The sequence below is a fragment of the Salmo salar genome, chromosome 03 (assembly GCF_965601325.2).
Source record: "Salmo salar chromosome 03, fSalSal1, whole genome shotgun sequence".
NCBI classification, from domain to species: domain Eukaryota; kingdom Metazoa; phylum Chordata; class Actinopteri; order Salmoniformes; family Salmonidae; genus Salmo; species Salmo salar.
This window is the reverse complement of record NC_138293.1, coordinates 66,272,761-66,297,452: the sequence shown is the minus strand read 5'-3', so window position 1 is coordinate 66,297,452 and position 24,692 is coordinate 66,272,761. Positions and strand designations below refer to the sequence as shown.

The 24,692-nt window shown below is 41.2% G+C and overlaps 6 protein-coding genes across 6 annotated transcripts; 4 read left to right on the top strand and 2 right to left on the bottom strand.

Annotated features, from left to right (window-relative positions):
- Positions 1-348: 348 nt before the first annotated feature.
- LOC101448011 (Hemoglobin subunit beta-1) lies at positions 349-1,276 on the top strand. Its single transcript, NM_001279018.1, is given in 3 exon segments — positions 349-480; positions 710-932; positions 1,087-1,276. Coding segments are annotated over 3 exon segments (444 nt in total). The 5' UTR covers positions 349-388; the 3' UTR covers positions 1,216-1,276.
- A 6,733-nt stretch (positions 1,277-8,009) lies between these two features.
- LOC106601071 (hemoglobin subunit alpha-4) lies at positions 8,010-8,945 on the bottom strand. Its single transcript, XM_014192977.3, has 3 exons — positions 8,761-8,945; positions 8,374-8,581; positions 8,010-8,280 (listed from the first exon to the last, which is right to left on the bottom strand). The coding sequence occupies exons 1-3, from the start codon at positions 8,853-8,855 to the stop codon at positions 8,152-8,154; spliced, it is 432 nt and encodes a 143-aa protein (XP_014048452.1). The 5' UTR covers positions 8,856-8,945; the 3' UTR covers positions 8,010-8,151.
- Positions 8,946-10,554: 1,609 nt separating this feature from the next.
- Positions 10,555-11,612, top strand: LOC100136576 (beta globin). The gene is given in 3 exon segments (NM_001123666.1): positions 10,555-10,685; positions 10,862-11,084; positions 11,221-11,612. Coding segments are annotated over 3 exon segments (447 nt in total). The 5' UTR covers positions 10,555-10,593; the 3' UTR covers positions 11,353-11,612.
- A 1,193-nt stretch (positions 11,613-12,805) lies between these two features.
- LOC106601072 (hemoglobin subunit alpha) lies at positions 12,806-13,717 on the bottom strand. The gene is made up of 3 exons (XM_014192978.3): positions 13,552-13,717; positions 13,121-13,328; positions 12,806-13,010 (listed from the first exon to the last, which is right to left on the bottom strand). Exons 1-3 carry the CDS (start codon positions 13,644-13,646, stop codon positions 12,882-12,884), a joined length of 432 nt encoding a protein of 143 aa, XP_014048453.1. The 5' UTR covers positions 13,647-13,717; the 3' UTR covers positions 12,806-12,881.
- A 1,373-nt stretch (positions 13,718-15,090) lies between these two features.
- Positions 15,091-16,148, top strand: LOC106601074 (hemoglobin subunit beta-1). Its single transcript, XM_014192980.3, has 3 exons — positions 15,091-15,285; positions 15,577-15,799; positions 15,953-16,148. The coding sequence occupies exons 1-3, from the start codon at positions 15,194-15,196 to the stop codon at positions 16,079-16,081; spliced, it is 444 nt and encodes a 147-aa protein (XP_014048455.1). The 5' UTR covers positions 15,091-15,193; the 3' UTR covers positions 16,082-16,148.
- Positions 16,149-19,097: 2,949 nt separating this feature from the next.
- Positions 19,098-22,077, top strand: LOC145850319 (hemoglobin subunit beta-4-like). The gene is made up of 3 exons (XM_082973112.1): positions 19,098-19,133; positions 21,630-21,824; positions 21,964-22,077. The coding sequence occupies exons 1-3, from the start codon at positions 19,098-19,100 to the stop codon at positions 22,075-22,077; spliced, it is 345 nt and encodes a 114-aa protein (XP_082829238.1).
- The last annotated feature ends 2,615 nt before the right edge of the window (positions 22,078-24,692 follow it).

The window sequence follows — 24,692 nt, the reverse complement described above, 5'->3', positions numbered from 1 at the left end:
TTTTATTCTTGCATCAGTTGGATACATGAAAACTGTTTAGCTAGTGATCATGCGAATTTTGAAACTTTGACAGTCTAGATAAAACTGTATAGGCCTATTTACATATGCTTACGGATTTTAGGATCTAACTTACAGACTTGATTCTGTAACAACTAATAAATTAACATTTTCTGTTGTTTTTAACAGATAAATTATTGGAATTGATGTCATCAAGTCCGAGAGCTGAAGCGCTCACTTGGCTAATACTGATCTTTGCCAGAGCCAATCATATGCGCCGCCTCCAGTGGGCGGAGACCACTCATAAATATAAATTGCATGCAGTGTCTCCCTACACAAGACATTCATTTGTTTAATCTTGTTGCAAAACCGGAGATCAAACACTGACAACATGGTTGACTGGACAGACGCCGAGAAGAGCACCATCAGTGCTGTCTGGGGAAAAGTAGATATCAATGAGGTCGGACCACTGGCTCTGGCAAGGTAGGTCATGGCTTCAGCCTCTTTCAAATATATAATTTAATATAGTTTATAGTGTAGATGATCATGAGTAATTATAACACTATTATACTTGTCCTGTTATCTTATCATTACTATTAATATTGAGGTGATATTGTTAAGTTTGAATGGAGCATGTTAGAGTATTAATTGGGCATTTAATTGAAATACATTTGAAAATAATCCACATATTTCGGTGTTCTTGCAATGACAGAGTCCTGATCGTCTACCCCTGGACTCAGCGTTATTTCGGCTCTTTCGGAGATGTGTCTACTCCCGCAGCAATCATGGGCAACCCCAAAGTTGCTGCTCACGGCAAGGTCGTGTGTGGAGCTCTGGATAAAGCTGTGAAGAACATGGGCAACATCTTGGCCACATACAAGTCACTGAGCGAGACCCACGCCAACAAACTCTTCGTCGACCCTGACAATTTCAGGGTATGTCTTCTGTGTTGAGAAATAGGCTTATATTTTAGGCTTTACTGATGTAAGCCTACACATATAACAATCAGAGCAACACGTCTAATTCCAAAGGTAAAACAAAACCGTCAGTCTTATTTAACATCTTCCTTCTTTGTTTTTTTGTCTACAGGTGTTGGCTGACGTCCTCACAATTGTCGTTGCCGCCAAGTTCGGAGCCTCTTTCACTCCTGAAATCCAGGCAACCTGGCAGAAGTTCATGAAAGTGGTTGTCGCAGCCATGGGCAGCCGGTACTTCTAAATGCACACGAGACAAGTGATTATGTTCTGACATCCCTGCCTGAGTGAAAATAAAGACGTTGAAACAAACTATTGTATTTGTATTTATACAAACGTGTTTTTTTAGAAGGGGGGGGGGGGGACAGTTCCACCACAAAATTCTTAACATCTTTATTTTATGCTATACACTATTTAGATGAGGGAAGTGGAGCTAGACCCCTGTATGGCAGGTAATCGAAGAAAGAAAACAAGTGGGCGGCCAGTACGATGCAGAACACTTTAGTAAACTATTTACAGGTAATATTTACAAAGCATACATATAAGTCGCAGGGCATCGTTTCCCAGAGCCTTCGTAGCCTTAAGATCATTACTAGAACATTATTGTCTTTAGTAGCCGAGTCGTTTCCCAGAGGCCTCGTTAGTAACGTGGCTCATAAAAACGCTCTTAAAAACCTTTGCACATCTACGAGTGACCCAGACCGCTAATAGAGCAGCCAAAGTGCATGGTTAGATGCTTTTTTTGCACTTCCTCGTCACTCATTTACAGAAGATCTCTGCTAAACATAGAATCAAGATGTCTAGCCTGTCGGTGACTGCGGATAACATCATAACGAAGCTGACTACAAAAACAAAGTTACCGAAATATCTGCAAATGTTACAAACAAGTGAAGGATAAAATGATGCTTCAAATGAAAACCGAGATGACTGTATTAAAACATAGCCTACATACATGGGCATATAAATCAAATCAAACCAAACTTTGTCACACGCGCCGAATACAACACGTACAATACAATTACTTACCGTGAAATGCTAACTTACAAGCCCTTAACCAACAGTGCAGTTCAAGAAGAGTTAAGAAAATATTTACCAAATAAACTAAAGTAAAAAATAATAAAAAGTAAAAAATAACAATAAAGAGGCTATATACCGGGGTACAGGTACCGATACAGGTTAGTCGAGGTAATTTGTACATGTAGGTAGAGGTGACAATGCATAGATAATATACAGCGAGTAGCAGCAGTGTAAAAAACAATTGGGGGGGGGGTCAATGTACTGTGGCCATTTTATTAATTGTTCAGCAGTCTTATGGCTTGGGGGTAGGAGCCTTTTGGTCCTCACTTGGCGCTGCGGTACCGCTTGCCGTGCAGTAGCAGAGAAGTCTATGACTAACCCAAGTCTATGACTGGAGTGTTTGACAATTTTTTGGGCTTTCCTCTGACACCGCCTATTATGTAGGTCCTGGACGGCAGGAAACTTGGTCACAGTGATGTACTGGGCCGTAAGCACTACCCTCTGTAGCGCCTTACGGTCAGATGCCAAGCAGTTGCCATACCAGGTGGCGATGCAACCGGTCAGGATGCTCTCGATGGTGCAGCTGTAGAACTCCTTGAGGACCCAAGGACCCGTGCCAAATCTTTTCAGTCTCCTGAGGGGGAAAATGTGTTGTCGTGCCCCCTTCATGACTGTCTTGGTGTGTTTGGACCATGATAGCTCGTTGGTGATGTGGACACCAAGGAACTTGAAACTCTCGACCCGCTCCACTACAGCCCTGTCCGGCCCGCCTTTTCCTGTAGTCCACGATCGGCTCCTTTGTCATGCTCAGAATGAGGGAAGAGGTTGTTGTCCTGGCACCACACTGCCAGGTCTCTGACTGTGTCAAAGCACAGATCTTGGGAAGAGAACCAACACATTTCTGCAGCATTGAAGGTCCCCAGGAACACAGTGGCCTCCATCATTCTTAAATGGAAGAAGTTTGGAACCACCAAGACTCTTCCTAGAGCTGGCCGCCCGGCCAAACTGAGCAATTGGGGGAGAAGGGCCTTGGTCAGGGAGGTGACCAAGAACCCGATGGTCACTCTGACAGAGCTCCAGAGTTCCTCTGTGGAGATGGGAGAACCTTCCAGAAGGACAACCATCTCTGCAGCACTCCACCAATCAGGCCAGACGGAAGCTACTCCTCAGTATAAGACACATGACAGCCCGCCTGGAGTTGCCAAAAGGCACCTAAAGGAGTCTCAGACCGTGAGAATAAAGATTCTCTGGTCTGACGAAACAAAGATTGAACTCTTTGGCCTGAACGCCAACCGTCACGTCTGAAGGAAACCTGGCACCATCCCTACAGTGAAGCATGGTGGTGGCAGCATCATGCTGTGGGGTTGTTTTTCAGCGGCAGGGACTGGGAGACTAGTTAGGATTGAGGAAAAGATGAAAGAAGCAAAGTACAGAGAGCTCCTTGATGAAAACCTTGTCCGGAGTGCTCAGGACCTCAGACTGGGAAGAAAGTTCATCTTCCAACCATAAAAACAACCCTAAGCACACAGCCAAGACAATGCAGGAGTGGCTTCGGGACAAGTCTCTGAACGTCCTTGAGTGGCCCAGCCAGAGGCTGGACTTGAACCCGATCTAACATTTCTTGAGAGACCTGAAAATAGCTGTGCAGCGATGCTCCCCATCCAACCTGACAGAGCTTGAGAGGATCTGCAGAGAAGAATTGGAGAAACTCCCCAAATACAGGTGTGCCAAGCTTGTAGCATCATACCCAAGAAGACTTAAATCTGTAATCGCTGCCAAAGGTGCATCAACAAAGTACTTAGTAAAGGTCTGAATACTTAAGTAAATGTCATATTTCGTTTTTTTTATTTTTATTAAAGTTGTATTTATTAAACATAAAAATAAAACATTGTACGGCATAAAAACATTGAGCATGACATCAAGACATATCCTCCAACATAGCACATATACACAGTCAAATAGTATCTCACAGGTTACAATACAGAACTAAATGGGTTCACAAGCATAAGTAATCACCTCCCAGTCTTAGAAACATGACATATAAAACGCGTCGAGCTGTTAGAATTGTTGTTTCTACCAGTGATCCAAGCATGCATTTGTTCATAAGATGCAACCTCCAACATTGATTCTATCCACTGTTTCAGAGTAGGAGTGGCATGACCTTTCCAAATTCTAAGGATTATTCTAGCTGCTGTAACGATACCAACAGTGATCAGTGCAAATTCCTCATTTGTTATATTAGGTAACTTGTTCTATCACCTAAGAGACATATTCTCTGTGAAACTGGAATTGTAAAGCCCAACCATTCCTCCAGATATTTCAAAACATCCTTCCAGAAAGGTAGCACTAATGCATATTTCCATATTGTGTGTAAAAATGTCCCAGTGTCTTTTGGCATTACCAACACAGAGAATTGTCGGTCAGCCCCATCTTATGAAGCCTTGTTGGGGTCCAATCAAACCTATGTAGTGTCTTGTATTGAGTAAGTTTCCCCCTGGCTTCCCTTATGTTCTTCCCTGGGCTGGACAAGATCTTCAACCAGGTATCCTCCTCAATTTCACACTTTAGGTCAATTTGCCATATTGTTCTGAGGTTTTTACAGTCTTTACTCTACAGATGACTAACTATTGAGTAGAAATGGCAGCTTTATGTTTGGGAAATTCCAAATACTCAGCTATTGGGTTCTTTCCTGGATTTCGTTGATAGCCGGTTAACAAACATTCTCTCAATTCCTAGTATTTACAGAAATGTCCCTGGTCTCCCGCATCATTTTTGTACCAAATCTGAATATGACATTAAAACGTCTTCATTGTACAGATCACCTATAGTATGAATTCCTTTCATTGGCCACTGTTTCCAGTACACAGACTTCTTTCCTATCCGTAACCTAGGATTGTGCCACAATGATGAGTATCCTTGTTTTAGATGTGAAATTCCACTTATCTTGTGTACTGTTCTCCACACCTATTTTGAGTGTAACAAAATTGGGTTGGGAGTACCAACAGACCTCTCCCCTGTAAGACTATGTGACAGAGGATAACTTAGTTCCCGTTCCATTGCTATCCATTCCAAGCCAGCATCCCTTTAGCCCCAATGTTTCGCCTATTTAGCCATTTCAAATGATACATTGAACAATGTAACATCTGGTAAAGGCAAGTCTCCTAAATCTCTTGGTGAGCGCATCTTCTTCATATTGATCCTGTTTTATTTCCTATCCCATGTAAGCCTATGTTGATCGCAAAAAAGGATCTAAGATCATCTGCTAGTGATTGGATAAATATCGCATCTTGTAACAGCATGGTTGTCACGACTTCCGCCGAAGTCGGTACCTCTCCTTGTTCAGGCGGCGCTCGGCGATCGACGTCGCCGGTCTTCTAGCCATCACCGATCCACTTTTCATTTTCCATTGGTTTTGTCTATGTTTCCCACACACCTGGTTTTCATTTCCCAATTACTGGTCATGTATTTAACCAATGGTTCTGAGTCTAAATCTACCCTTCCTCAAATGTTGGTTTATATCAATATGTAACTCTACTACAGCATGATCTGTGAGGGCAATGGGCCCAATCTTGCAATCAATCACATTATTAACCATGACATTTTATATCAAGAAGAAATCTATTCTGGAGTGTGTCTTATGACAGTGGGAGAAAAAGTATCTCTATCATTAGGATGGACTAATATGGACATATGGACTAATCTACATATATCTATAAGGCCCATATCTTCTGCTAGCATATGTATTGCAAGTCTATCCTTGGTGTGGAGTTACCTGTAAATGTACTTCTATCAATCATATTGTCCATCACTTGGTTGATGTCTCCAGCAAGGACAATCTGCCCTTCAATATTTCCCAGTATTACTTTGACCTCTTTAAAAAAATCAGGGTCCTCCTTGTTGGAAGCATATATGTTGCATAACACTACTTTAATCCAATTTATAAAAGCCTCAATGCAGATAAGACTGCTAAACTCATCTGAGTGTTGCTTCAACATTACAAAATTAAGTATTTTGCTTATCAGAATAATCACCCCATTTTGTTTGGAATTAAACGAGCTATGATACATTTCTGCAACCCAGTCTCCTCTAAATTTCAGTGCCTCTGTGTCTTAAATGTGATTCCTGTATGAACACAATATCTGCCTGTTTTGATTTTAAATGTCAACATATTTTTCCTCTTCACTTGGTTACCACAACCATTTATATTCTATGAGATTCTGTTTACATAACCATATTTGCACTGAGTAATTATAGCCTGTGAGCTTGAAGTGTCCCATTTAACAGGTGGCAACTCTAATGAACATCATTATATAACATTTCACAATATATGCTTTAGCTGAACTGTAAAACAGTGTAAATAAACGTAGAAAACCAATCCCAAAATAAAACAAAGCAACTAGGAATTTAACGTTGCTTCTCGATGAGTCAATCATCACAGAACTGTCTTTGATGCTGCAGAAAATAACCTGCAGTTTCAACTCAAAATTCCTTATGGTCCATGAGGAGTGGCCTAACCAGCCTAACGTGCTCGTGTAGCTGTTTCTTCGCCGTTGCAAACTTCTTCCTCTTCATTGCCAGTTCCTTGAACAAGTCTGGTGGAAAGAGACAGCCGGCGGCCTTCCCACTGAACGCCACACCTTTCTTTCGCCGCTTTAAGTACCTTTGTCCCGGGCTGTAGATCGTAGGAAGCGGAGGATAACTGTTCTCTGGGGCCTATTCTCGTCAGGCATCGTTAAACTGTGATGTGTTCGTTCAATTTCTAATTCGGGCCTGTCATCAAATCCAAATCCTTCTGCGATGTTTTTCTGCACACACGAGATTAGTCCACCACCAGCCTCACTCCCCTCTTTCAGATGAACCAATCTCACCGTATTTCTCCTACTTCTGTTCTCAAATGATTCAACAGGATTCCACAATATATCCAGTTTTTTCACGTGATTCTCATTACCCTTCCTCAGACGGGAGATGGTATCTTTCGCTGTTGAAATCCGTCACTCTGCCTCATCCATCCTCTCTTGTATCGCATCAACTGTTTCCTTCAACTCTGTAGTTGTTGTTTTTATTGTGGAGAAATCTGATGCAACATCCAACAAAATCGAGTTGAATTTCCCATTTGCTCAAATAGATCCTAAAGATTGACCGATTTCTCTGGATTTACATGTTTATCTATGTCTTGGTGGGGGTGTTCGGGAGGTCTTACTGTTTGTTTGCTAGCGGATGTGGCCTTCTGTGAATACCGCCTGTTAGGCTTGAATACATTTTTCTACATTCCAATAACGCCACTTTAGCGAGATGTTTCAAAATGTAAACTATCTTTATATTAAACTGTACTTCAAGTCAATATATTAAGACAAAAATGAAAGTATATGCGGTTGAATTTCAGTATTTACATGTGGTTATTAGGAGCTTTCTAAAGTGCTGCCATCTTCTTCGGCAGTCCCACGTGACACCTCCAGTTTTTTTTATTTTAAATAAATTTGCTAACGTTTCTAAAAAGCAGTTTTTGATTTGTCATTATGGGGTATTGTGTGTAGATTGTCTAGGGTAAAAAAAAACGTGTTAATCCATTTTAAAATAAATCTGTAACCTAACAAAATGTGTAAAAGGTAAAGGGGTCTGAATAATTTCGAATGCACTATAAATCACAAGACAATGTGAGCAGGGGCTTCATGCATCGCAAAAATCTGAGGGGACACAAAGTAAGTGAGGATGGCTGTGGGGTGGTCTCTAAATTGGAGAATTTTGACAAGCTTGCTTCTCTAACTTGATTGATAGCCTGAAATGGCTTATTGGTATATAGATATGAGATTGGGAGATTGGGAACCCATCTGAACTAGCTAAAGCCATCTTCATACAATTGCTAAATGGCTAGTAGTATTACAGAGAAAAAAATATTATTATTATTATTATTATCATTATTTCGTTTTTTTAAGAGGACAACTCTGAGGGGGTATGTGCCCCTGTGCCCTCTATGGATATGGCCCCTCTGAATGGGAGACAACGAAAATGACAAACACCTCCTTATGAGTTTCATTTAGCTTTATTGTCAGTGTGTCAATATCGGAAGGACATTATGTTTGAGAAACATGGATGAACGTCTAATTCTGATGTAAGACTGTGAGAGCTTGTAGCTCGGATGACAGTTTAGCAGCTGAACTCCAGTTTAGCGGTACTTCTCTGCCAGGGCCAGAGCCAGTTGCTGCAGGAACTTGTCCACGGACAAATGGATCTCGGGGGTGAATTCTGCGGGGAAGTAGGCGGCAACGACCACAATCAGGTTGTGAGCCAGGATCTGCAAAGGAAAAGGGAAATAGATTATTTCACCTTCACACAGGTAAAAACTCCGATTTTTTTGTGTTTTCTTTGTGTCTTTTTCTCTTCTTACCTTGAAGTTGGTGGGGTCCACCCTCAGCTTGGTGGCGTGCAGTTCACTGAGCTTGGTCAAGAAACCAAAAAGGTCGTCCAAGTTGCCAACACATTCATCGATCTGATTCATGATGGTGATGCCGTGCTTCTTCACGGGAGCGGAACCGGGGGCCACCGAAGCCCAGTGGGAGAAGTAGGCCTTGGTCTGGGGGTAGACGACGAGCATCCTGTCGTGGACATTAGAAATGAGGTGAGACAAAATTCATTTTAAATAATCATTCACACGATCGGGGATCCCGACCATATTTATGCTGAGATAGCTATACGCATTCATAGCTTCTATTATAATTGACTGAGGAGTTATGTGTTAAAGTCTATAATTTATCATACATCGTTATGTAATTACCTGGAAAGAGCCTGTTCTCCAATCTCATCGGATTTAGGGAGGATTTTGCCCCAGATGGCCTTCACGTTGGCTTTGTCCTTGGCTGAGAGACTCATAGCTGTTTTGTCCGTTTATCCACTTAAATGACGATCCTGAGAAAAGAAGTGTATGAGCGTAGACTTCTCAGAGGCTGTTTTTATTGAGGCATGAGAGAAGGCACACCCCGATATAATCTCAGCTCCTCCTCTGGGCATTTTTCCAAGACATGATTAATGTTTTTTATATGTTATGGATCTGAGCCAATTCGTATAATGCCCAAAATATGACATTTGTCCATAATCGATTTTGTTTGTAAAAATGCTGTCATAACATTGTATGTATTTATTTCATATAGAATGAATAACAAAGTGTTTTTGAAACACTTAATAACTCAATATTTTCTTTACAGTTAAGGTTTAGTCGTGCGGTCTAATATTGCAGCACTCATTGGGGAGTATAGGCTATGTGATTCTGTACAAAAGGCAGTGTTGGGGAGTAGTGGACTACATGTAATTCAACTAGTAATTTAACTACATTTTGCAGAAGCTTGGTGGTAGTTGAACTACATTGAAATCTAGTTAGGGTTTTCAGTAGTTAACTACTTTTCCCCCATGTAGCAGCTAACTACTGGAACTTAACTACTGGAACTTAACTACTGGAACTACACACTACTTTTTTCCCCCATGTAGCAGCTAACTACTGGAACTGCACACTACTTTTTTTGCAAAATAAAATATGGATGAAGTAGGCAATCATTTACTTTTCTGGTGCATTAGACCTGCCTAATTCTGACTTGAAACATCGTTTTTCTGCTAATAGGCTAAAATACACACTGTCAACATTTTACCTCAAAATACTGAGACAAATTATAGACCTGATAATCGGAAAGGTTTAATTTCGGTTAAAAAGCGTACCCTAGGCCTATCACTAAACATTGTAACAATATATAGGCTACGTGCATTGTATTTCAGTGGGGTTTAACAAAAAGCTGCGGTTTGATTGAAGTAAATAGGATAATATCCACATTGAATAGTGTCCAGTTAGAACCCATCATTTAATTCCCCTGATGAAGGAAGATAAAACGACTTTTCACCAACTGACATGTAGATGAATCATTCAAAACGACCAGAAATATGGAACTATCAAATGGGTGGGGCGGTCTGAATATGAAGATAAAACACCATTTGAGTCATGCTCTTTCTTTGATAGTTTACTCCCAAACTAGGCTGTTTTTTTAATGAGACCCTAAATAAACACTTACGTCAATAATTCGCATTTTATAAAGATAATATTGCAATTCAATGTGAATATTACAACGATAAATTAAAAGAGAATTTAGGGCTAAATAAGGTTCTACCCTGAGATAATTGGCATTAAAGTTCCGAACCTTCATTGGGTTGAGTGTTGTCAGATATTATTTTGAACTTAACAATATGAATTGGGGTATTAAGTACTATATGCAGAATGTAGAGAACATTGAACAGAACAAGGCTATGTCAATAACTACATTTTGACAAAAATGTCGATGAAGGCTAATCATGACTTGTTTATTCCATCCGTATTAATTAGAATTTGGCAACGCCTAAATGACAAAGCATTATCTTTAAATGTGGGAGGAAGTTGGCTCAATGCCGATATGTGCCACACTCAAGGACCTTGCCCCCTCAAGACATTCATCCAATCATTTTCTGTGTTCTGTTCAGGGCGGAGATACTGAACATCAATAAATTGGAAGTCCCAGGAGACAAAAAGCAGCTCAGGGATCCCTTGTAACATTTTGCAAGTACTAAAGGAAATCAACAAACAAACGTCAACATGGTCGACTGGACAGATGCTGAGCGCAGCGCCATCGTAGGCCTGTGGGGAAAGATCAGCGTGGATGAGATCGGACCCCAGGCCCTGGCCAGGTACATTCTTCTAATATTTATGTAGATATCATTAAATAATAACACGATAATAGGCTACCTAGGTTATTTACCACTAATTGCCAAGTAGGACATCGCGGTGTTCACCTTTGGTGCGATACAGACCATATTGATTGTGAAGTATAATTTTAATGGCAGCCTGTTTTATTTATTTTTAGACTTCTGATCGTGTCTCCATGGACTCAGAGGCACTTTAGCACCTTCGGCAACCTGTCCACACCCGCTGCCATCATGGGTAACCCCGCCGTGGCCAAGCACGGAAAGACCGTGATGCACGGACTGGACAGAGCTGTGCAGAACCTGGATGACATCAAAAACGCCTATACTGCCCTGAGTGTGATGCACTCCGAGAAACTGCACGTGGATCCCGACAACTTCAGGGTGAGTATTACACACAACAACAAAAAAACAACACAAAAAGAAATAGTATTCTGAATTAAATAGCGTTATGAGCCGATGTAAAGCTTATTCCAATATTTCATTCTCCATCTGGTTCCTTTATGGTCCCCTCTCACAGCTCCTCGCCGACTGCATCACCGTGTGCGTGGCAGCCAAGCTCGGTCCCACCGTTTTCAGTGCTGATATTCAGGAAGCCTTCCAGAAGTTCCTGGCTGTCGTTGTGTCCGCTCTTGGCAGACAGTACCACTAGAGCATCACTCGACAGCATCAATATGGAAGAGAGATGACACTCCAATCCAGTCTGTTAGGCTGGAAGCTGTGCCATAGCTACACATTTGAAAAAAATTAAATCTATTTAAAAGCGTTTATCTTTTTGAAGTGTTGTGTTTTATGGAAAACGTTCTTCTGCAATTGTACTGATGGCACATGGTTTCTACACTCTAAAAATTAGGGAATGTGAATGAAAAAAACTGTTTTGATGATGGTTTTCATAAACATACTTTGTCCATGATCTAGAGGCCTATGGGGTATTCATTGATGAGATAAGGAAAGAGGTTGGCAAATGTGATCTGCATAACATAACATACCAATACCAATTGACATACCTTTCTATTCCTCCTTGTCTGTATACCTGCTGACACAAAAGTGAGCAGTTCAGCCATCTGCACCCAAGCCTTCAACATATTCTTATTGCCTACATATTCTTACCTTTTTGTTGATTGATATCCATTGAATTGTGTCCATTTTCTGTTTAAGAAAGATTTGCACAAATATGAAAAGATAGATTATCATAAAACAATATACATTTAGATCATACAAGGGACAAACCTCTTAAATTGAGGAGATCTTTACATTTTTCAGTTAAGTGCCGGCACCTGCTGCCCTTTCAAATCCAAATGTTTCAGTTGGGCAGTGAGGCTCCTGCACGAACCCCCACCAACTAAAGAGGTTCCTCGATGAACCCCACCTCTTATGGGGTTCTTGGAAGAACCTTTTGGGGGCCATTTTCAGTTCCAAGAACCCTAAGGTTCTACAAAGAACTTTGGGGATCTTAGAAGAACCCTTGTTGAACCCCTCATTTTTCGAGTGTATGAATTCTGTGGTGTGCATGTTTTTTTAATCATCTTTATAATTACTATTTAATAATTACCTCAGACTTCTCCCTCCCTACAGCTCTGCTGAGTATAACAGGAAACCTGTTCGATCACCATGCACTCAAAATCATTCTGGCTACGGATATGGAGAACATCAACACATTAACATCAACACGCCAGAGGATTTATCCATTGGACTTGGGGCTCAGCTGAGAGTTTACCTCATATTTAGATTTTTTTATTCTGCTTTGCCACTAAAATCATAACAAACACTGATAACTAAAAGATAGTGTTATTGTTGTTATTTTTATGCGTGTCATTATTCATCAGAATAATAACTGGGGAGGGGGGTAGTTCAAGAATGAACCCCAAAAGGTTATTCAAAAGGTTATTTAAGGATCCATTAAAAGGGGTTCGTTACACGGCTAACCAAAGTTATGGAGAAGAACATAGTGAGCTAGTGGATGGTGGACCTAAAGCACTATTTAGTACTTAATCCCTTCCTTTCTTCATTCAATGTATTCAATCTAGATGTGATAGTGATGAAATTCAGATATGACTTTGTGATGGTAAACTGTGGTGGAATAAGGACACAACAGAGGACGAAACTTCATTCATTGGCTGTTCATTTTATTGTAATAACAACAGAGCAGGAACTGGAGTTTGATGGACTTTCATGATGGTCTTATCTGTATTTGTCAGCCAGGGCAGCGGACAAAGCTGCAAGGAATTTATCCACAGCAATGTGCACTTCGGGAGTGAAATCCGCAGGGAAGTGAATAGCCAGGGTGACAAGGATGTTGTGGGACAGAATCTGAAAAGTATATTTTAAAAGTTAATATTGAAGGATTAATGCCTTAGCAACACACAGAGTTGATTTCGAGAGGGATCAATATACAGACAATAGGTTATCTGGGAGCCAACCTTGAAGTTTCCAGGGTCAACGCGCAGCTTGAAGGCGTGCAGATCGCTGAGACCACTCATTCCCCCCACGAGGTCGTCCATCAGTCCGACAGCATTACCAATTGCACCCATGATGACGCCTCCATGCTTCTTGACTGGGGCAGAGCCGGGGCTCAGGTCAGCCCAGTGGGAGAAGTAGGTCTTAGTCTGGGGGTAAGCAGTCAGCATCCTGCAAAGGAAGGTACAGAATAGTTCCTATTATAGGAGTTTTTATTGGATGCTGAACTACTAAGCATTACGCGTATCATATTTCTCCCATCGTCTGTGTCTACAACGTAATGAAAGTAGTTGACTTATTGTATGTTAAAATGCTTATTCGGGGTAGGCACATAGGCCGCTGTCAGCAGGTTAAACACAATCAATCTCATCATTCTTTCTTTAAGAGGGCTTACCTTCCCAAAGCCTCAGCGCCGAGAACATCTGCCTTTCCACTAATCTTGCCCCAGAAGGCCTTGACCACAGATTTGTCCTTTGCTGTCAGACTCATTTTGCTCCTTTCTGATTGACCTGTATTAAATATACAAGAAATTATCTGAAGATGACTGCCTATACAACTAGGTCCCTTTATATTACAGTAGAGCGGCAGACACGCCCAGCTACTAGGGTACACTCCCTTTACACTGCAGCCCTCTTGGTCAAAATCCAAGAGTAAGATCCGTTATCTTGGCTTTTATCAAATAATAAGTTAGCGTTTTATATTAAAAACTTCAATAATATGTCAGAGGGCTATGTTTCTAATAATATCCATCATTAACCTTTTTCCGTAATGCAAATACTTTAATTGTAAGCATATATTTCCAATAGGTTAATTCTAAAGGTGCAGCTGCTTTTGCCGAAACAGCCAAATAATTCATTTTTAATTAATTGGCAAAATGTCAAGCATTTAAATCAATTGCACCAGATGCAACAGAGATGTCAACAATTTTACAATTTGTTTGATTGATAAAGATAATTATTATAATTATTATATATTTTTTTCGTTGCATAAAACGAAATCTTTCAGAGTAGCCTAATCGAGCATATATAATACACATTACATTGGTAAATTATATTGTAAAAATCAAATCCACCTTCAAAGACCTTCATTCAATTGGAAAATATTTATTCAAAGTGACGTGTTTAACATTTGTATTTTTGTATTTTTTATATAACCTTTCTTTAACTAGGCAAGTCAGTTAAGAACACATTCTTATTTACAATGACGGGCTGTATGTATCTATGATATGCCTACTCTGGGGTTCAATGGAAGTTGGATATGATTCCCAATTATAAGGTTGATTGGACTTCGAATGATGATCGGAAAAAAGTCAGAGGAAGACAGAGGTCATGCGAGGACATGGGTACACACCCATCTGCAAATAATTCAGGACATTCCTGCTTATCATATTTAATGTTTTGAAATTAATACATTAAAATGGGTGCGACCGGTCTGAATACCCCGATTAAAAAAGGAAGGCATCATTTTGTCCTAGATAAGAAACTGTGCCAAATCGCAGTCCGGAATTATCTTGAATTATCACATTTTCCAAATTCATATTTTTTTTTGTTATTGATTGCATCTCTTTCTATTTTTTCATTTGAATAGCCTTATACACTGCAATGAAGGACGTGTAATCTTCGGAAGAGTTTTGCCATAACCTTGCTTTTATTCTTGCATTAGTGGAATAAATTAAAACTGTTAATTAAGCTGTTATCATGCGAATTTTGAAACGTTGGTAATCTAGATAAAACTGTATAGGCCAATTTACATATGCTTCCAGCTTTTAGGATCTAACCTACAGACTTGATTCTGTAACAACTAATAAATTAACATTTTCTGTTGTTTTTAACAGATAAATTATTGGAATTGATGTCATCAAGTCCGAGAGCTGAAGCGCTCACTTGGCTAATACTGATCTTTGCCAGAGCCAATCATATGCGCCGCCTCCAGTGGGCGGAGACCACTCATAAATATAAATTGCATGCAGTGTCTCCCTACACAAGACATTCATTTGTTTAATCTTGTTGCAAAACCGGAGATCAAACACTGACAACATGGTTGACTGGACAGACGCCGAGAAGAGCACCATCAGTGCTGTCTGGGGAAAAGTAGATATCAATGAGGTCGGACCACTGGCTCTGGCAAGGTAGGTCATGGCTTCAGCCTCTTTCAAATATATAATTTAATATAGTTTATAGTGTAGATGATCATGAGTAATTATAACACTATTATACTTGTTCTGTTATATCCAATTTGTATGTCGCTCTGGATAAGAGCGTCTGCTAAATGACTTAAATGTAAATATAAATCTATCATTACTATTAATATTGAGTTGATATTGTTAAGTTTGAATGGAGCATGTTAGAGTATTAATTGGGCATATAATTGAAATACATTTGAAAATAATTCATATATTTCGGTGTTCTTGCAATGACAGAGTCCTGATCGTCTATCCCTGGACTCAGCGTTATTTCGGCTCTTTTGGAGACGTGTCCACTCCCGCAGCAATCATGGGCAACCCCAAAGTTGCTGCTCACGGCAAGGTCGTGTGTGGAGCTCTGGATAAAGCTGTGAAGAACATGGGCAACATCTTGGCCACATACAAGTCACTGAGCGAGACCCACGCCAACACACTCTTCGTCGACCCTGACAATTTCAGGGTATGTCTTCTGTCTTGAGAAATATGCTTATATTTTAGGCTTTACTGATGTAAGCCTACACATATAACAATCAGAGCAACACGTCTAATTCCAAAGGTAAAACAAAACCGTCAGTCTTATTTAACATCTTCCTTCTTTGTCTTTTGTCCACAGGTGTTGGCTGACGTCCTCACAATTGTCATTGCCGCCAAGTTCGGAGCCTCTTTCACTCCTGAAATCCAGGCAACCTGGCAGAAGTTCATGAAAGTGGTTGTCGCAGCCATGGGCAGCCGGTACTTCTAAATGCACACGAGACAAGTGATTATGTTCTGACATCCCTGCCTGAGTGAAAATAAAGACGTTGAAACAAGCTATTGTATTTGTATTTATACAAACGTGCTTTTTTAGAAGGGGGGGGGGGGGGGGGGGAGCCTATAAGCAGCCATACTCAAAGTGATACACAACCTAGGTTTACCTGTATTCAAGTCTGTGATTTGGTCAAATAAGCAGTCAAATCTTATTCATTGAAAATCATGAATGAGCTCTTGATCATTGTCGATTGATAATTATTAAACCAGATTTTTACTAAAGCAACAATATGGTAGGTAATAAAATGTTTGTTGGTTTTATAGGCCGCTACAACATAGGCCTATTGGAATACCAACAAGCTCCTGAGATCTGCCTAGCAAACGTAGCCTTCTCCCACTGATAATGAATTGCCTTCAATTCTGAAATGTAAAATGTTACACCGTGTTGTCATCTTACACCTTCAAGACGTCAAACATCCTATTCTCATGTTAAACAAGGTTGTTTGATTCCTGATTCTTTCAAATATTTAATACAATTATACAAAGATGTGTGCTATAGGCTATGACTTGAGTCTGACCCAAGATAGAAAATAAGGTTGTTATGCTGCAGTCAACTGGGGGGGGGGGGGAGTTCCCAAGACGGCCCCATTTCCCTATAGTTCCATAAATGGCCTTGTGTGGTAAGTTACAGCAGGGAAATCAATGTCATGTCTGGCCACAGCATACAGTTCATTCAGAAAATATTCAGACCCCTTGACTTTTTCCACATTTTGTGACATTAGACCTGTTCTAAAATTGATTAAATTGTTTTTTTTTTCTCATCAATCTACACACATTTCCCCATAATGAAAAAGCGAAAACAGTTTTTTTGAAATTTTTGCAAATGTATAAAAAATAAAATCTGAAATACCTTATTTCCATAAGTATTCAGACCCTTTGCTATGAGACTCGAAATTGAGCTCAGGTGCATCCTTTTTCCATTGAGCATCCTTTACCTGTGATAAATTCAATCGATTGGACATGATTTGGAAAGGCACACGTAGGTCTATATAAGGTCCCACAGATGACGGTCCATGTCAGAGCAAAAACCAAGCCACGAGGTCGAAGGAATTGTCCGCAGAGCTCCGAGACAGGATAGTGTCGAGGCACAGATGTTGGGAAGGGTACCAAAACATTTCTGCAGCATTGAAGGTCCGAAGAACAAAGCGGCCTCCATCATTCTTAAATTGAAGAAGTTTGGAAGCACCAAGACTCCTAGAGCTGGCCACCCGGCCAAACTGAACAATCGGGGGAGAAGGGCCTTGGTCAGGGAGGTGAACAAGAACCCGATGGTCACTTTGACAGAGCTCCAGAGTTTCTTTGTGGAGATGGGAGAACCTTCCAGAATATCAACCATCTCTGCAGCACTCCACCAATCAGGCCTTTATGGTAGAGTGGCCAGACCGAAGCCACTCCTCAGTAAAAGGAACATTACAGCCCACTTGGAGTTGCCAAAAGGCACCTAAAGGACTCTCAGACCATGAAAAATAATATTATCTGGTCTGATGAAACCAAGATTGAACTCTTTGGCCTGAATGCCAAGCAACACATCGGAAGGAAACCTGGCACCATCCCTACAGTGAAGCACGGTGGTGGCAGCATCATGCTGTGGGGATGTTTTTCAGTGGCTGGGACTTTAAGACTAGTCAGGATCGAGGGAAAGATGAAAGGAACAAAGTACAGTTTTCTTGATGAAAACCTGCTCCAGCGCACTCACGACCTCAGACAGGGGCAAAGGTTCACCGTCCAACAGGAAAACGACCCTAAGCACACAGCCAAGACAAGCCAAGACACAGCCCGAGCGGCGCAGCGGTCTTGAAGATGTGTCACTACAGACACCCTGGTTCGAATCCAGGCTGTATCACAACCGACCGTGATTGGGAGTCCAATAGGGCGGCGCAAAATTGTCCCAGTATCGTCCGGGTTTTGCCAGTGTAGGCTGTCATTGTAAATAAGAATTTGTTCTTAACTGACTTGCCTAGTTAAATAAAGGTTACATAAAAAATATAGAAACGCAGGAGTGGCTTCGGGACAAGTCTCTGAATGTCCTTGAGTGGCCCAGCCAGAGACTTGAACCCGGTCAAACATTTCTGGAGAGACCTGAAAATAGCTGTGCTGCAGCGACACTCCCCATCCAACCTGACAAGAGCTTGTGGATCTGCAGAGAAGAATTGGAGAAATTCCCCAAATACAGGTGTGCCAAGCCTGTAGCGACATACCCAAGACGACTCAAGGCTGTAATCACTGCCAAAGGTGCTTCAACAAAGTACTGAGAAAAGGGTCTGAATACTAATGTAAATGTGATATTTAAAAAAAATTGTTATTAAAGTTGTATTTATTAAACATAAAAATAAAATATAGTGCAGCATAAAAACATTGAGCATCACATATCCTCCAACATAGCACATATACACAGTCAAATAGTATCTCACAGGTTACAATACAGAACTAAATGGGTTCACAAGCATAAGTAATCACCTCCCAGTCTTAGAAACATGACAAATAAAGCACGTCCAGGTTCTAGAATTGTTGTTTCTACCAGTGATCCAAGCAAGCATTTGTTCAAAAGATGCTACCTCCAACATTGATTCTATCCACTGTTTCAGAGTAGGAGTCTTTCAGAGTAGGAGTCAAATTCTAAGTATTACTCTAGCTACTGTAACCACACCAACAGTGATCAGTGCAAATTCCTCATTTGTTACATTAGGTAACTCTGTTCTATCGCCTAAGAGACAAATTCTGGTTGAAACTGGAATTGTTGAGCCCCACCATTCCTCCAGATATTTCAAAACATCCTTCCAGAAAGGTAGCACTAATATACATTTCCATATTGCGTGTAAAAATGTCCCAGTGTCTTTTGGAATTTCCGACACAGAGAATTGTTGGTCAGGCCCATCTTCTGAAGCCTTGTTGGGGTCCAATCAAACCTATGTAGTGTCTTGTATTGACTTAGTTTCCCCCTGGCTTCCCTTATGTTCCTCCCTGAGCTGGACAAGATCTTCAACCAGGTATCATCCTCAATTTCACACTTTAGGTCAATTTGCCATATTGTTCTGAGGTTTTTACAGGATGGAACTCTTTGGCCCTAAATATTGTCAAAGACCCCAGCCACCCCAGTCATAGACTGTTCTCTCTGCAACCACATGGCAAGCGGTACCGGAGCGCAAAGTCTAGGACCAAAAAGATACTCAACAGCTTTAACCCCCAAGCCATAAGACTCCTGAACAGGTAATGAAATGGCTACCTGGACTATTTTCATTGTGCCCCCCAGCCAACCCCTCTTTTACGCTGCTGCTACTCTCTGATTATCATCTATGCATAGTCTCTTTAACTAAACCCACAGTTGAAGTCAGAAGTTTACATACACCTTAGCCAAATACATTTAAACTCAGTTTTTCACAATTCCTGACATTTAATCCTAGTAAAAATCCCCTGTCTTAGGTCAGTTAGGATCACCACTCTATTTTTAGAATGTGAAATGTCAGAATAGTAGTAGAGAGAATGATTTATTTCAGCTTTTATTTCTTTCATCACATTCCCAGTGGGTCAGAAGTTCACATACACTCAATTAGTATTCGGTAAATTGTCTTTAAATTGTTTAACTTGGGTCAAACGTTTCGGGTAGCCTTCCACAAGCTTCCCACAATAAGTTGGGTGAATTTTGGCCCATTCCTCCTGACAGAGCTGGTGTAACTGAGTCAGGTTGTAGGCCTCCCTGCTCGCACACACTTTTTCAGTTCTGCCCACAGATTTTCTATAGGATTGAGGTCAGGGCATTGTGATGGCCACTCCAATACCTTGACTTTGTTGTCCTTAAGCCATTTTGCCACAACTTTGGAAGTATGCCTGGGGTCAATGTCCATTTGGAAGACCCATTTGCGACCAAGCTTTAACTTCCTGACTGATGTCTTGAGATGTTGCTTCAATATATCCACTTAATGTTCATCCCTCATGATGCCATCAATTTTGCGAAGTGCACCAGTCCCTCCTGCTTCACGGGTGGGATGGTGTTCTTCAGCTTGCAAGCCTCCGACTTTTCCCTCCAAACATAACAATGGTCATTATGGCCAAACAGTTCTATTTTTGTCTCATCAGACCAGAGGACATTTCTCCAAAAAGTATGATCTTTGTCCCCATGTGCAGTTGCAAACCATAGTCTGGATTTTTTATGGCAGTTTTGGAGCACTGGCTTCTTCCTTGCTGAGCGGCCTTTCAGGTTATGTCGATGTAGGACTCGTTTTACTGTGGATAAAGATACTTTTGTACCTGTTCCTCCAGCATCTTCACAAGGTCTTTTGCTGTTGTTCTGGGATTGATTTGCACTTTTCGCACCAACGTATGTTCATCTCTAGGAGACAGAAACCGTCTCCTTCCTGAGCGGTATGACGGCTGCGTGGTCCCATGGTGTTTATACTTGCGTACTATTGCTTGTACAGATGAACGTGGTACCTTCAGGTGTTTGGAAATTGCTCCCAAGGATGAACCAGACTTGTGGAGGTCTACAATTTTGTTTCTGAGGTCTTGGCTGATTTCTTTTGATTTTCCCATGATGTCAAGCAAGGAAGCACTGAGTTTGAAGGTAGGCCTTGAAATACATCTATTGGTACACCTCCAATTGACTCAAATGATGTCAATTATTCTATCAAAAGCTTCTAAAGCCATGACATCATTTTCTGGAATTTTCCAAGCTGTTTAAAGTCACATTCAACTTGGTGTATGTAAACTTCTGACCCACTGGAATTGTGACACACTGAATTATAAGTGAAATAATCTGTCTGTAAACAATTTTGGAAAAATTACTTGTGTCATGCACAAAGTAGATGTCCTAAACGACTTGCCAAAACTACAGTTTGTTGACAAGAAATGTGTAGAGTGGTTGAAAAACGAGTTCTAATGACTCCAACCTAAGTGTATGTAAACTTTCGACTTCAACTGTACCTGTACAGTTGAAGTCGGAGGTTTACATACGCTGAGCTAAAAACATTTAAACTCAGTTTTTCACAATTCCCGACATTTAATCCGAGCAAAGATTCCCTGTCTTAGGTCAGTTAGGATCACCACTCTATTTTAAGAATGTGAAATGTCAGAATAATAGTTGTGAGAATGATTTATTTCAGCTTTTATTTCTTTCATCACATTCCCAGTTGGTCAGAAGTTTACATACACTCAATTAGTATTTGGTAGCATTGCCTTTAAATTGTTTAACTTGGGTCAAACGTTTCGGGTAGCCTTCCACAAGCTTCCCACAGTAAGTTGGGTGATTTTTGGCCCATTCCTCCTGACAGAGCTGGTGTAACTGAGTCAGGTTTGTAGGCCTCCTTGCTAGCCCACGCTTTTTCTGTTCTGCCCACAAATGTTCCATAGGATTGAGGTCAGGGCATTGTGATGGCCACTCCAATACCTTGGCTTTGTTGTCCTTAAGCCATATTGATTGTGAAGTATAATTGTAATGGCTGCCTGTTTAATTTATTTTTAGACTTCTGATCGTGTCTCCATGGACTCAGAGGCACTTTAGCGCCTTCGGCAACCTGTCCACACCCGCTGCCATCATGGGTAACCCCGCCGTGGCCAAGCACAGAAAGACCGTGATGCACGGACTGGACAGAGCTGTTCAAAACCTGGATGACATCAAAAACGCCTATACTGCACTGAGTGTGAGTCACTCAGAGAAACTGCACGTGGATCCCAACAACTTCAGGGTGAGTATTACACTTTAGAAAACTGAAACAAAATACACAAATAAATAGTCTTATGAATTAAATAGCGCTAAGAGCCGATGTAAAGCTTATTCCAATATTACATTCTCCACCTGGTTCCTTTACGGTCCCCTCTCCACAGCTCCTCGCTGACTGCACCACCGGGTGCGTGGCCGCCAAGCTAGGTCCCGCTGTTTTCAGTGCTGATACTCAGGAAGCCTTCCAGAAGTTCCTGGCTGTCGTTGTGTACCACTAGAGCATCACTCGACAGCATCAAGAGACGACACTCCAATCCAGTCTGTTAGGCTGGAAGCTGTGCCATAGCTACACATTTGAAAAAAATTAAATCTATTTAAAAGCGTTTATCTTTTTGAAGTGTTGTGTTTTATGGAAAACGTTCTTCTGCAATTGTACTGATGGCACATGGTTTCTACACTCCAAAAATTAGGGACTGTGAATGAAAAAAACTGTTTTGATGATGGTTTTCATAAACATACTTTGTCCATAATCTAGAGGCCTATGGGGTATTCATTGATGAGATAAGGAAAGAGGTTGGCAAATGTGATCTGCATAACATACCAATACCAATTGACATACCTTTCTATTCCTCCTTGTCTGTATACCTGCTGACACAAAAGTGAGCAGTTCAGCCATCTGCACCCAAGCCTTCAACATATTCTTATTGCATACATATTCTTACCTTTTTGTTGATTGATATCCATTGAATTGTGTCCATTTTCTGTATTAGAAAGATTTGCACAAATATGAAAAGATAGATCATCATAAAACAATATACATTTAGTTCATACAAGGGACAAACATTACCTTAAATTGAGGAGATCTTTACATTTTTCAGATAAGTGCCGGCACCTGCTGCCCTTTCAAATCCAAATGTTTCAGTTGGGCAGTGAGGCTCCTGCACGAACCCCCACCAACTAAAGAGGTTCCTCAATGAACCCCACCTCTTATGGGGTTCTTGGAAGAACCTATTGGGGGCAATTTTCAGTGCCCAGAGGATATATCTATTGGACTTGGGGCACTGCTGAGAGTTTACCTCGTATTTAGATTTTTTTAATTCTGCTTTGCCACTAAAATCATAATAAACACCGAGAACTAAAATATTGTGCTATTGTTGTTATTGTTATGAGTATTATTATTCATGAGAATAATAACTGGGGGGGAGGGGGTAGTCGAAAAATGAACCCCGAAAGGTTATTAATTAAAAAAGTTATTTGAGGATAGAGAGAATAAAGTAGACGGTGCGCGTCAAACGTTTGATTTATGACCCTATGTCCGGATGACGTGTGCATGCCCAAATATGGGCATCCGGTTAGGACATCCTGGCAGGAAGTTATCACATGGTTATGCCCGTATAAGTGCATCGTGTTCCTGTTGTCACGTGTTAGAGTGTGTGTTAATTTATGCATATATTGCATCTATTCCTTTGAAGTTGTCATGATGATTGATGTGTAGGGACCTCATTGAACTGGTGGGGGGATGTGTTTGAACATTTCAAAGAGGATGGCCCCACACCCACTATTTTATTGCCCTTAGGGCTGTTGTCTATGAAGCAGGAATGTCCGGGGGATTGTGTTGGTGGCAGACACATTATAAATAAGACCCAGAACAACACAAGCGACCATGATAAACCACTAAACAAATTAAACATGGATTTAGTGATCAGTGGCAAAGCAGTGATGACCGTAACAACGGAAGCAGGACCGCGGCTGAAACATAGAGAAAGATCCGAGTATAATGCAACAATATACGATGCGCCAAAAAAGCGGTTTCTAAATGTGTATAGAACCCAAATACCGCCCGCAACTGCTCTGAAAGATCAAGTGATGATGTCTAATGGACAGCAATGGGGGTATCAGTTTGATTACCAGGCCTGTAAAGTGAAACTCTATACCATAGCTGAAGGAGAAGAAAATACAGACTCGACTTTACGAGTGGACTATGGGCTTGAAGACTGGCAGGTTTTTCGCAAGGTTGTGTGTCCCGAACTGAGAGTTATCACACAGGGGTATAGCGTGTTCACTGGCTACGAGACCCGGTGGGAAGGTACCCCTGACCCCTCAGGAAGAGTATTTCACAGGGTGAAAATACAAAGAAAGAACGGACTTCCATGTGGATGCGTGGAGTTCTATATCAGCAACAAGGAAACCCACAACCAAAACATTTGTGATGGTGGCCTGACTGGGGATTTTAGGTTGCGCATGCTTATTCCTTTTAAAAGTTGGGATCTAATGGAATTGAAAATGTTAGAGTTGTTGGACGCTCTTTTTGTACAGAGCCAACAACGGCAGAGCATTGTTCGGCTAAGGAAGTGCATAATATATACGAATCCTGAGGATTATGATTGAAAGGAACCCCAAGAAGGGTCATCCTCAGAAGGGGCAGCCCCCGAAGAACACTAAGTACGCGGCTGCGTTAACCACGCCCTGATACCAAAGGACTGGTTCAACAATAAAAGGAGTGCCCATAAAGCCTCCGGTTCTTCATTTCAGCATATACCATGGATATTCATATACCATAGCAGGACTCCGATACGTCATGGGTACCCAACCCTAAGGACTCTATGCCTCGCAGCCCACCATTCTACTCCCCCCAGGCAAGACCCCCGACAACCCCTACATGTACACAGCCTGAGGATATGTTTGATGGGGTGGTCAGTACTATTTTTGTGGACACCATCAAGGCCTCTGTAGCCGCACTTTTAGACGTGGTGATTGGAGAGTATATAAGAGAAAAATGCATCGGTTGTGAGATCAATCACCCCAGCCAACGACGTCATCCGTGCCTATACGAACCCCCAAGGTACTACTTCTTCAACCATTTTGAGGAGTTGGTGAAAAGACTGTGGTCCAG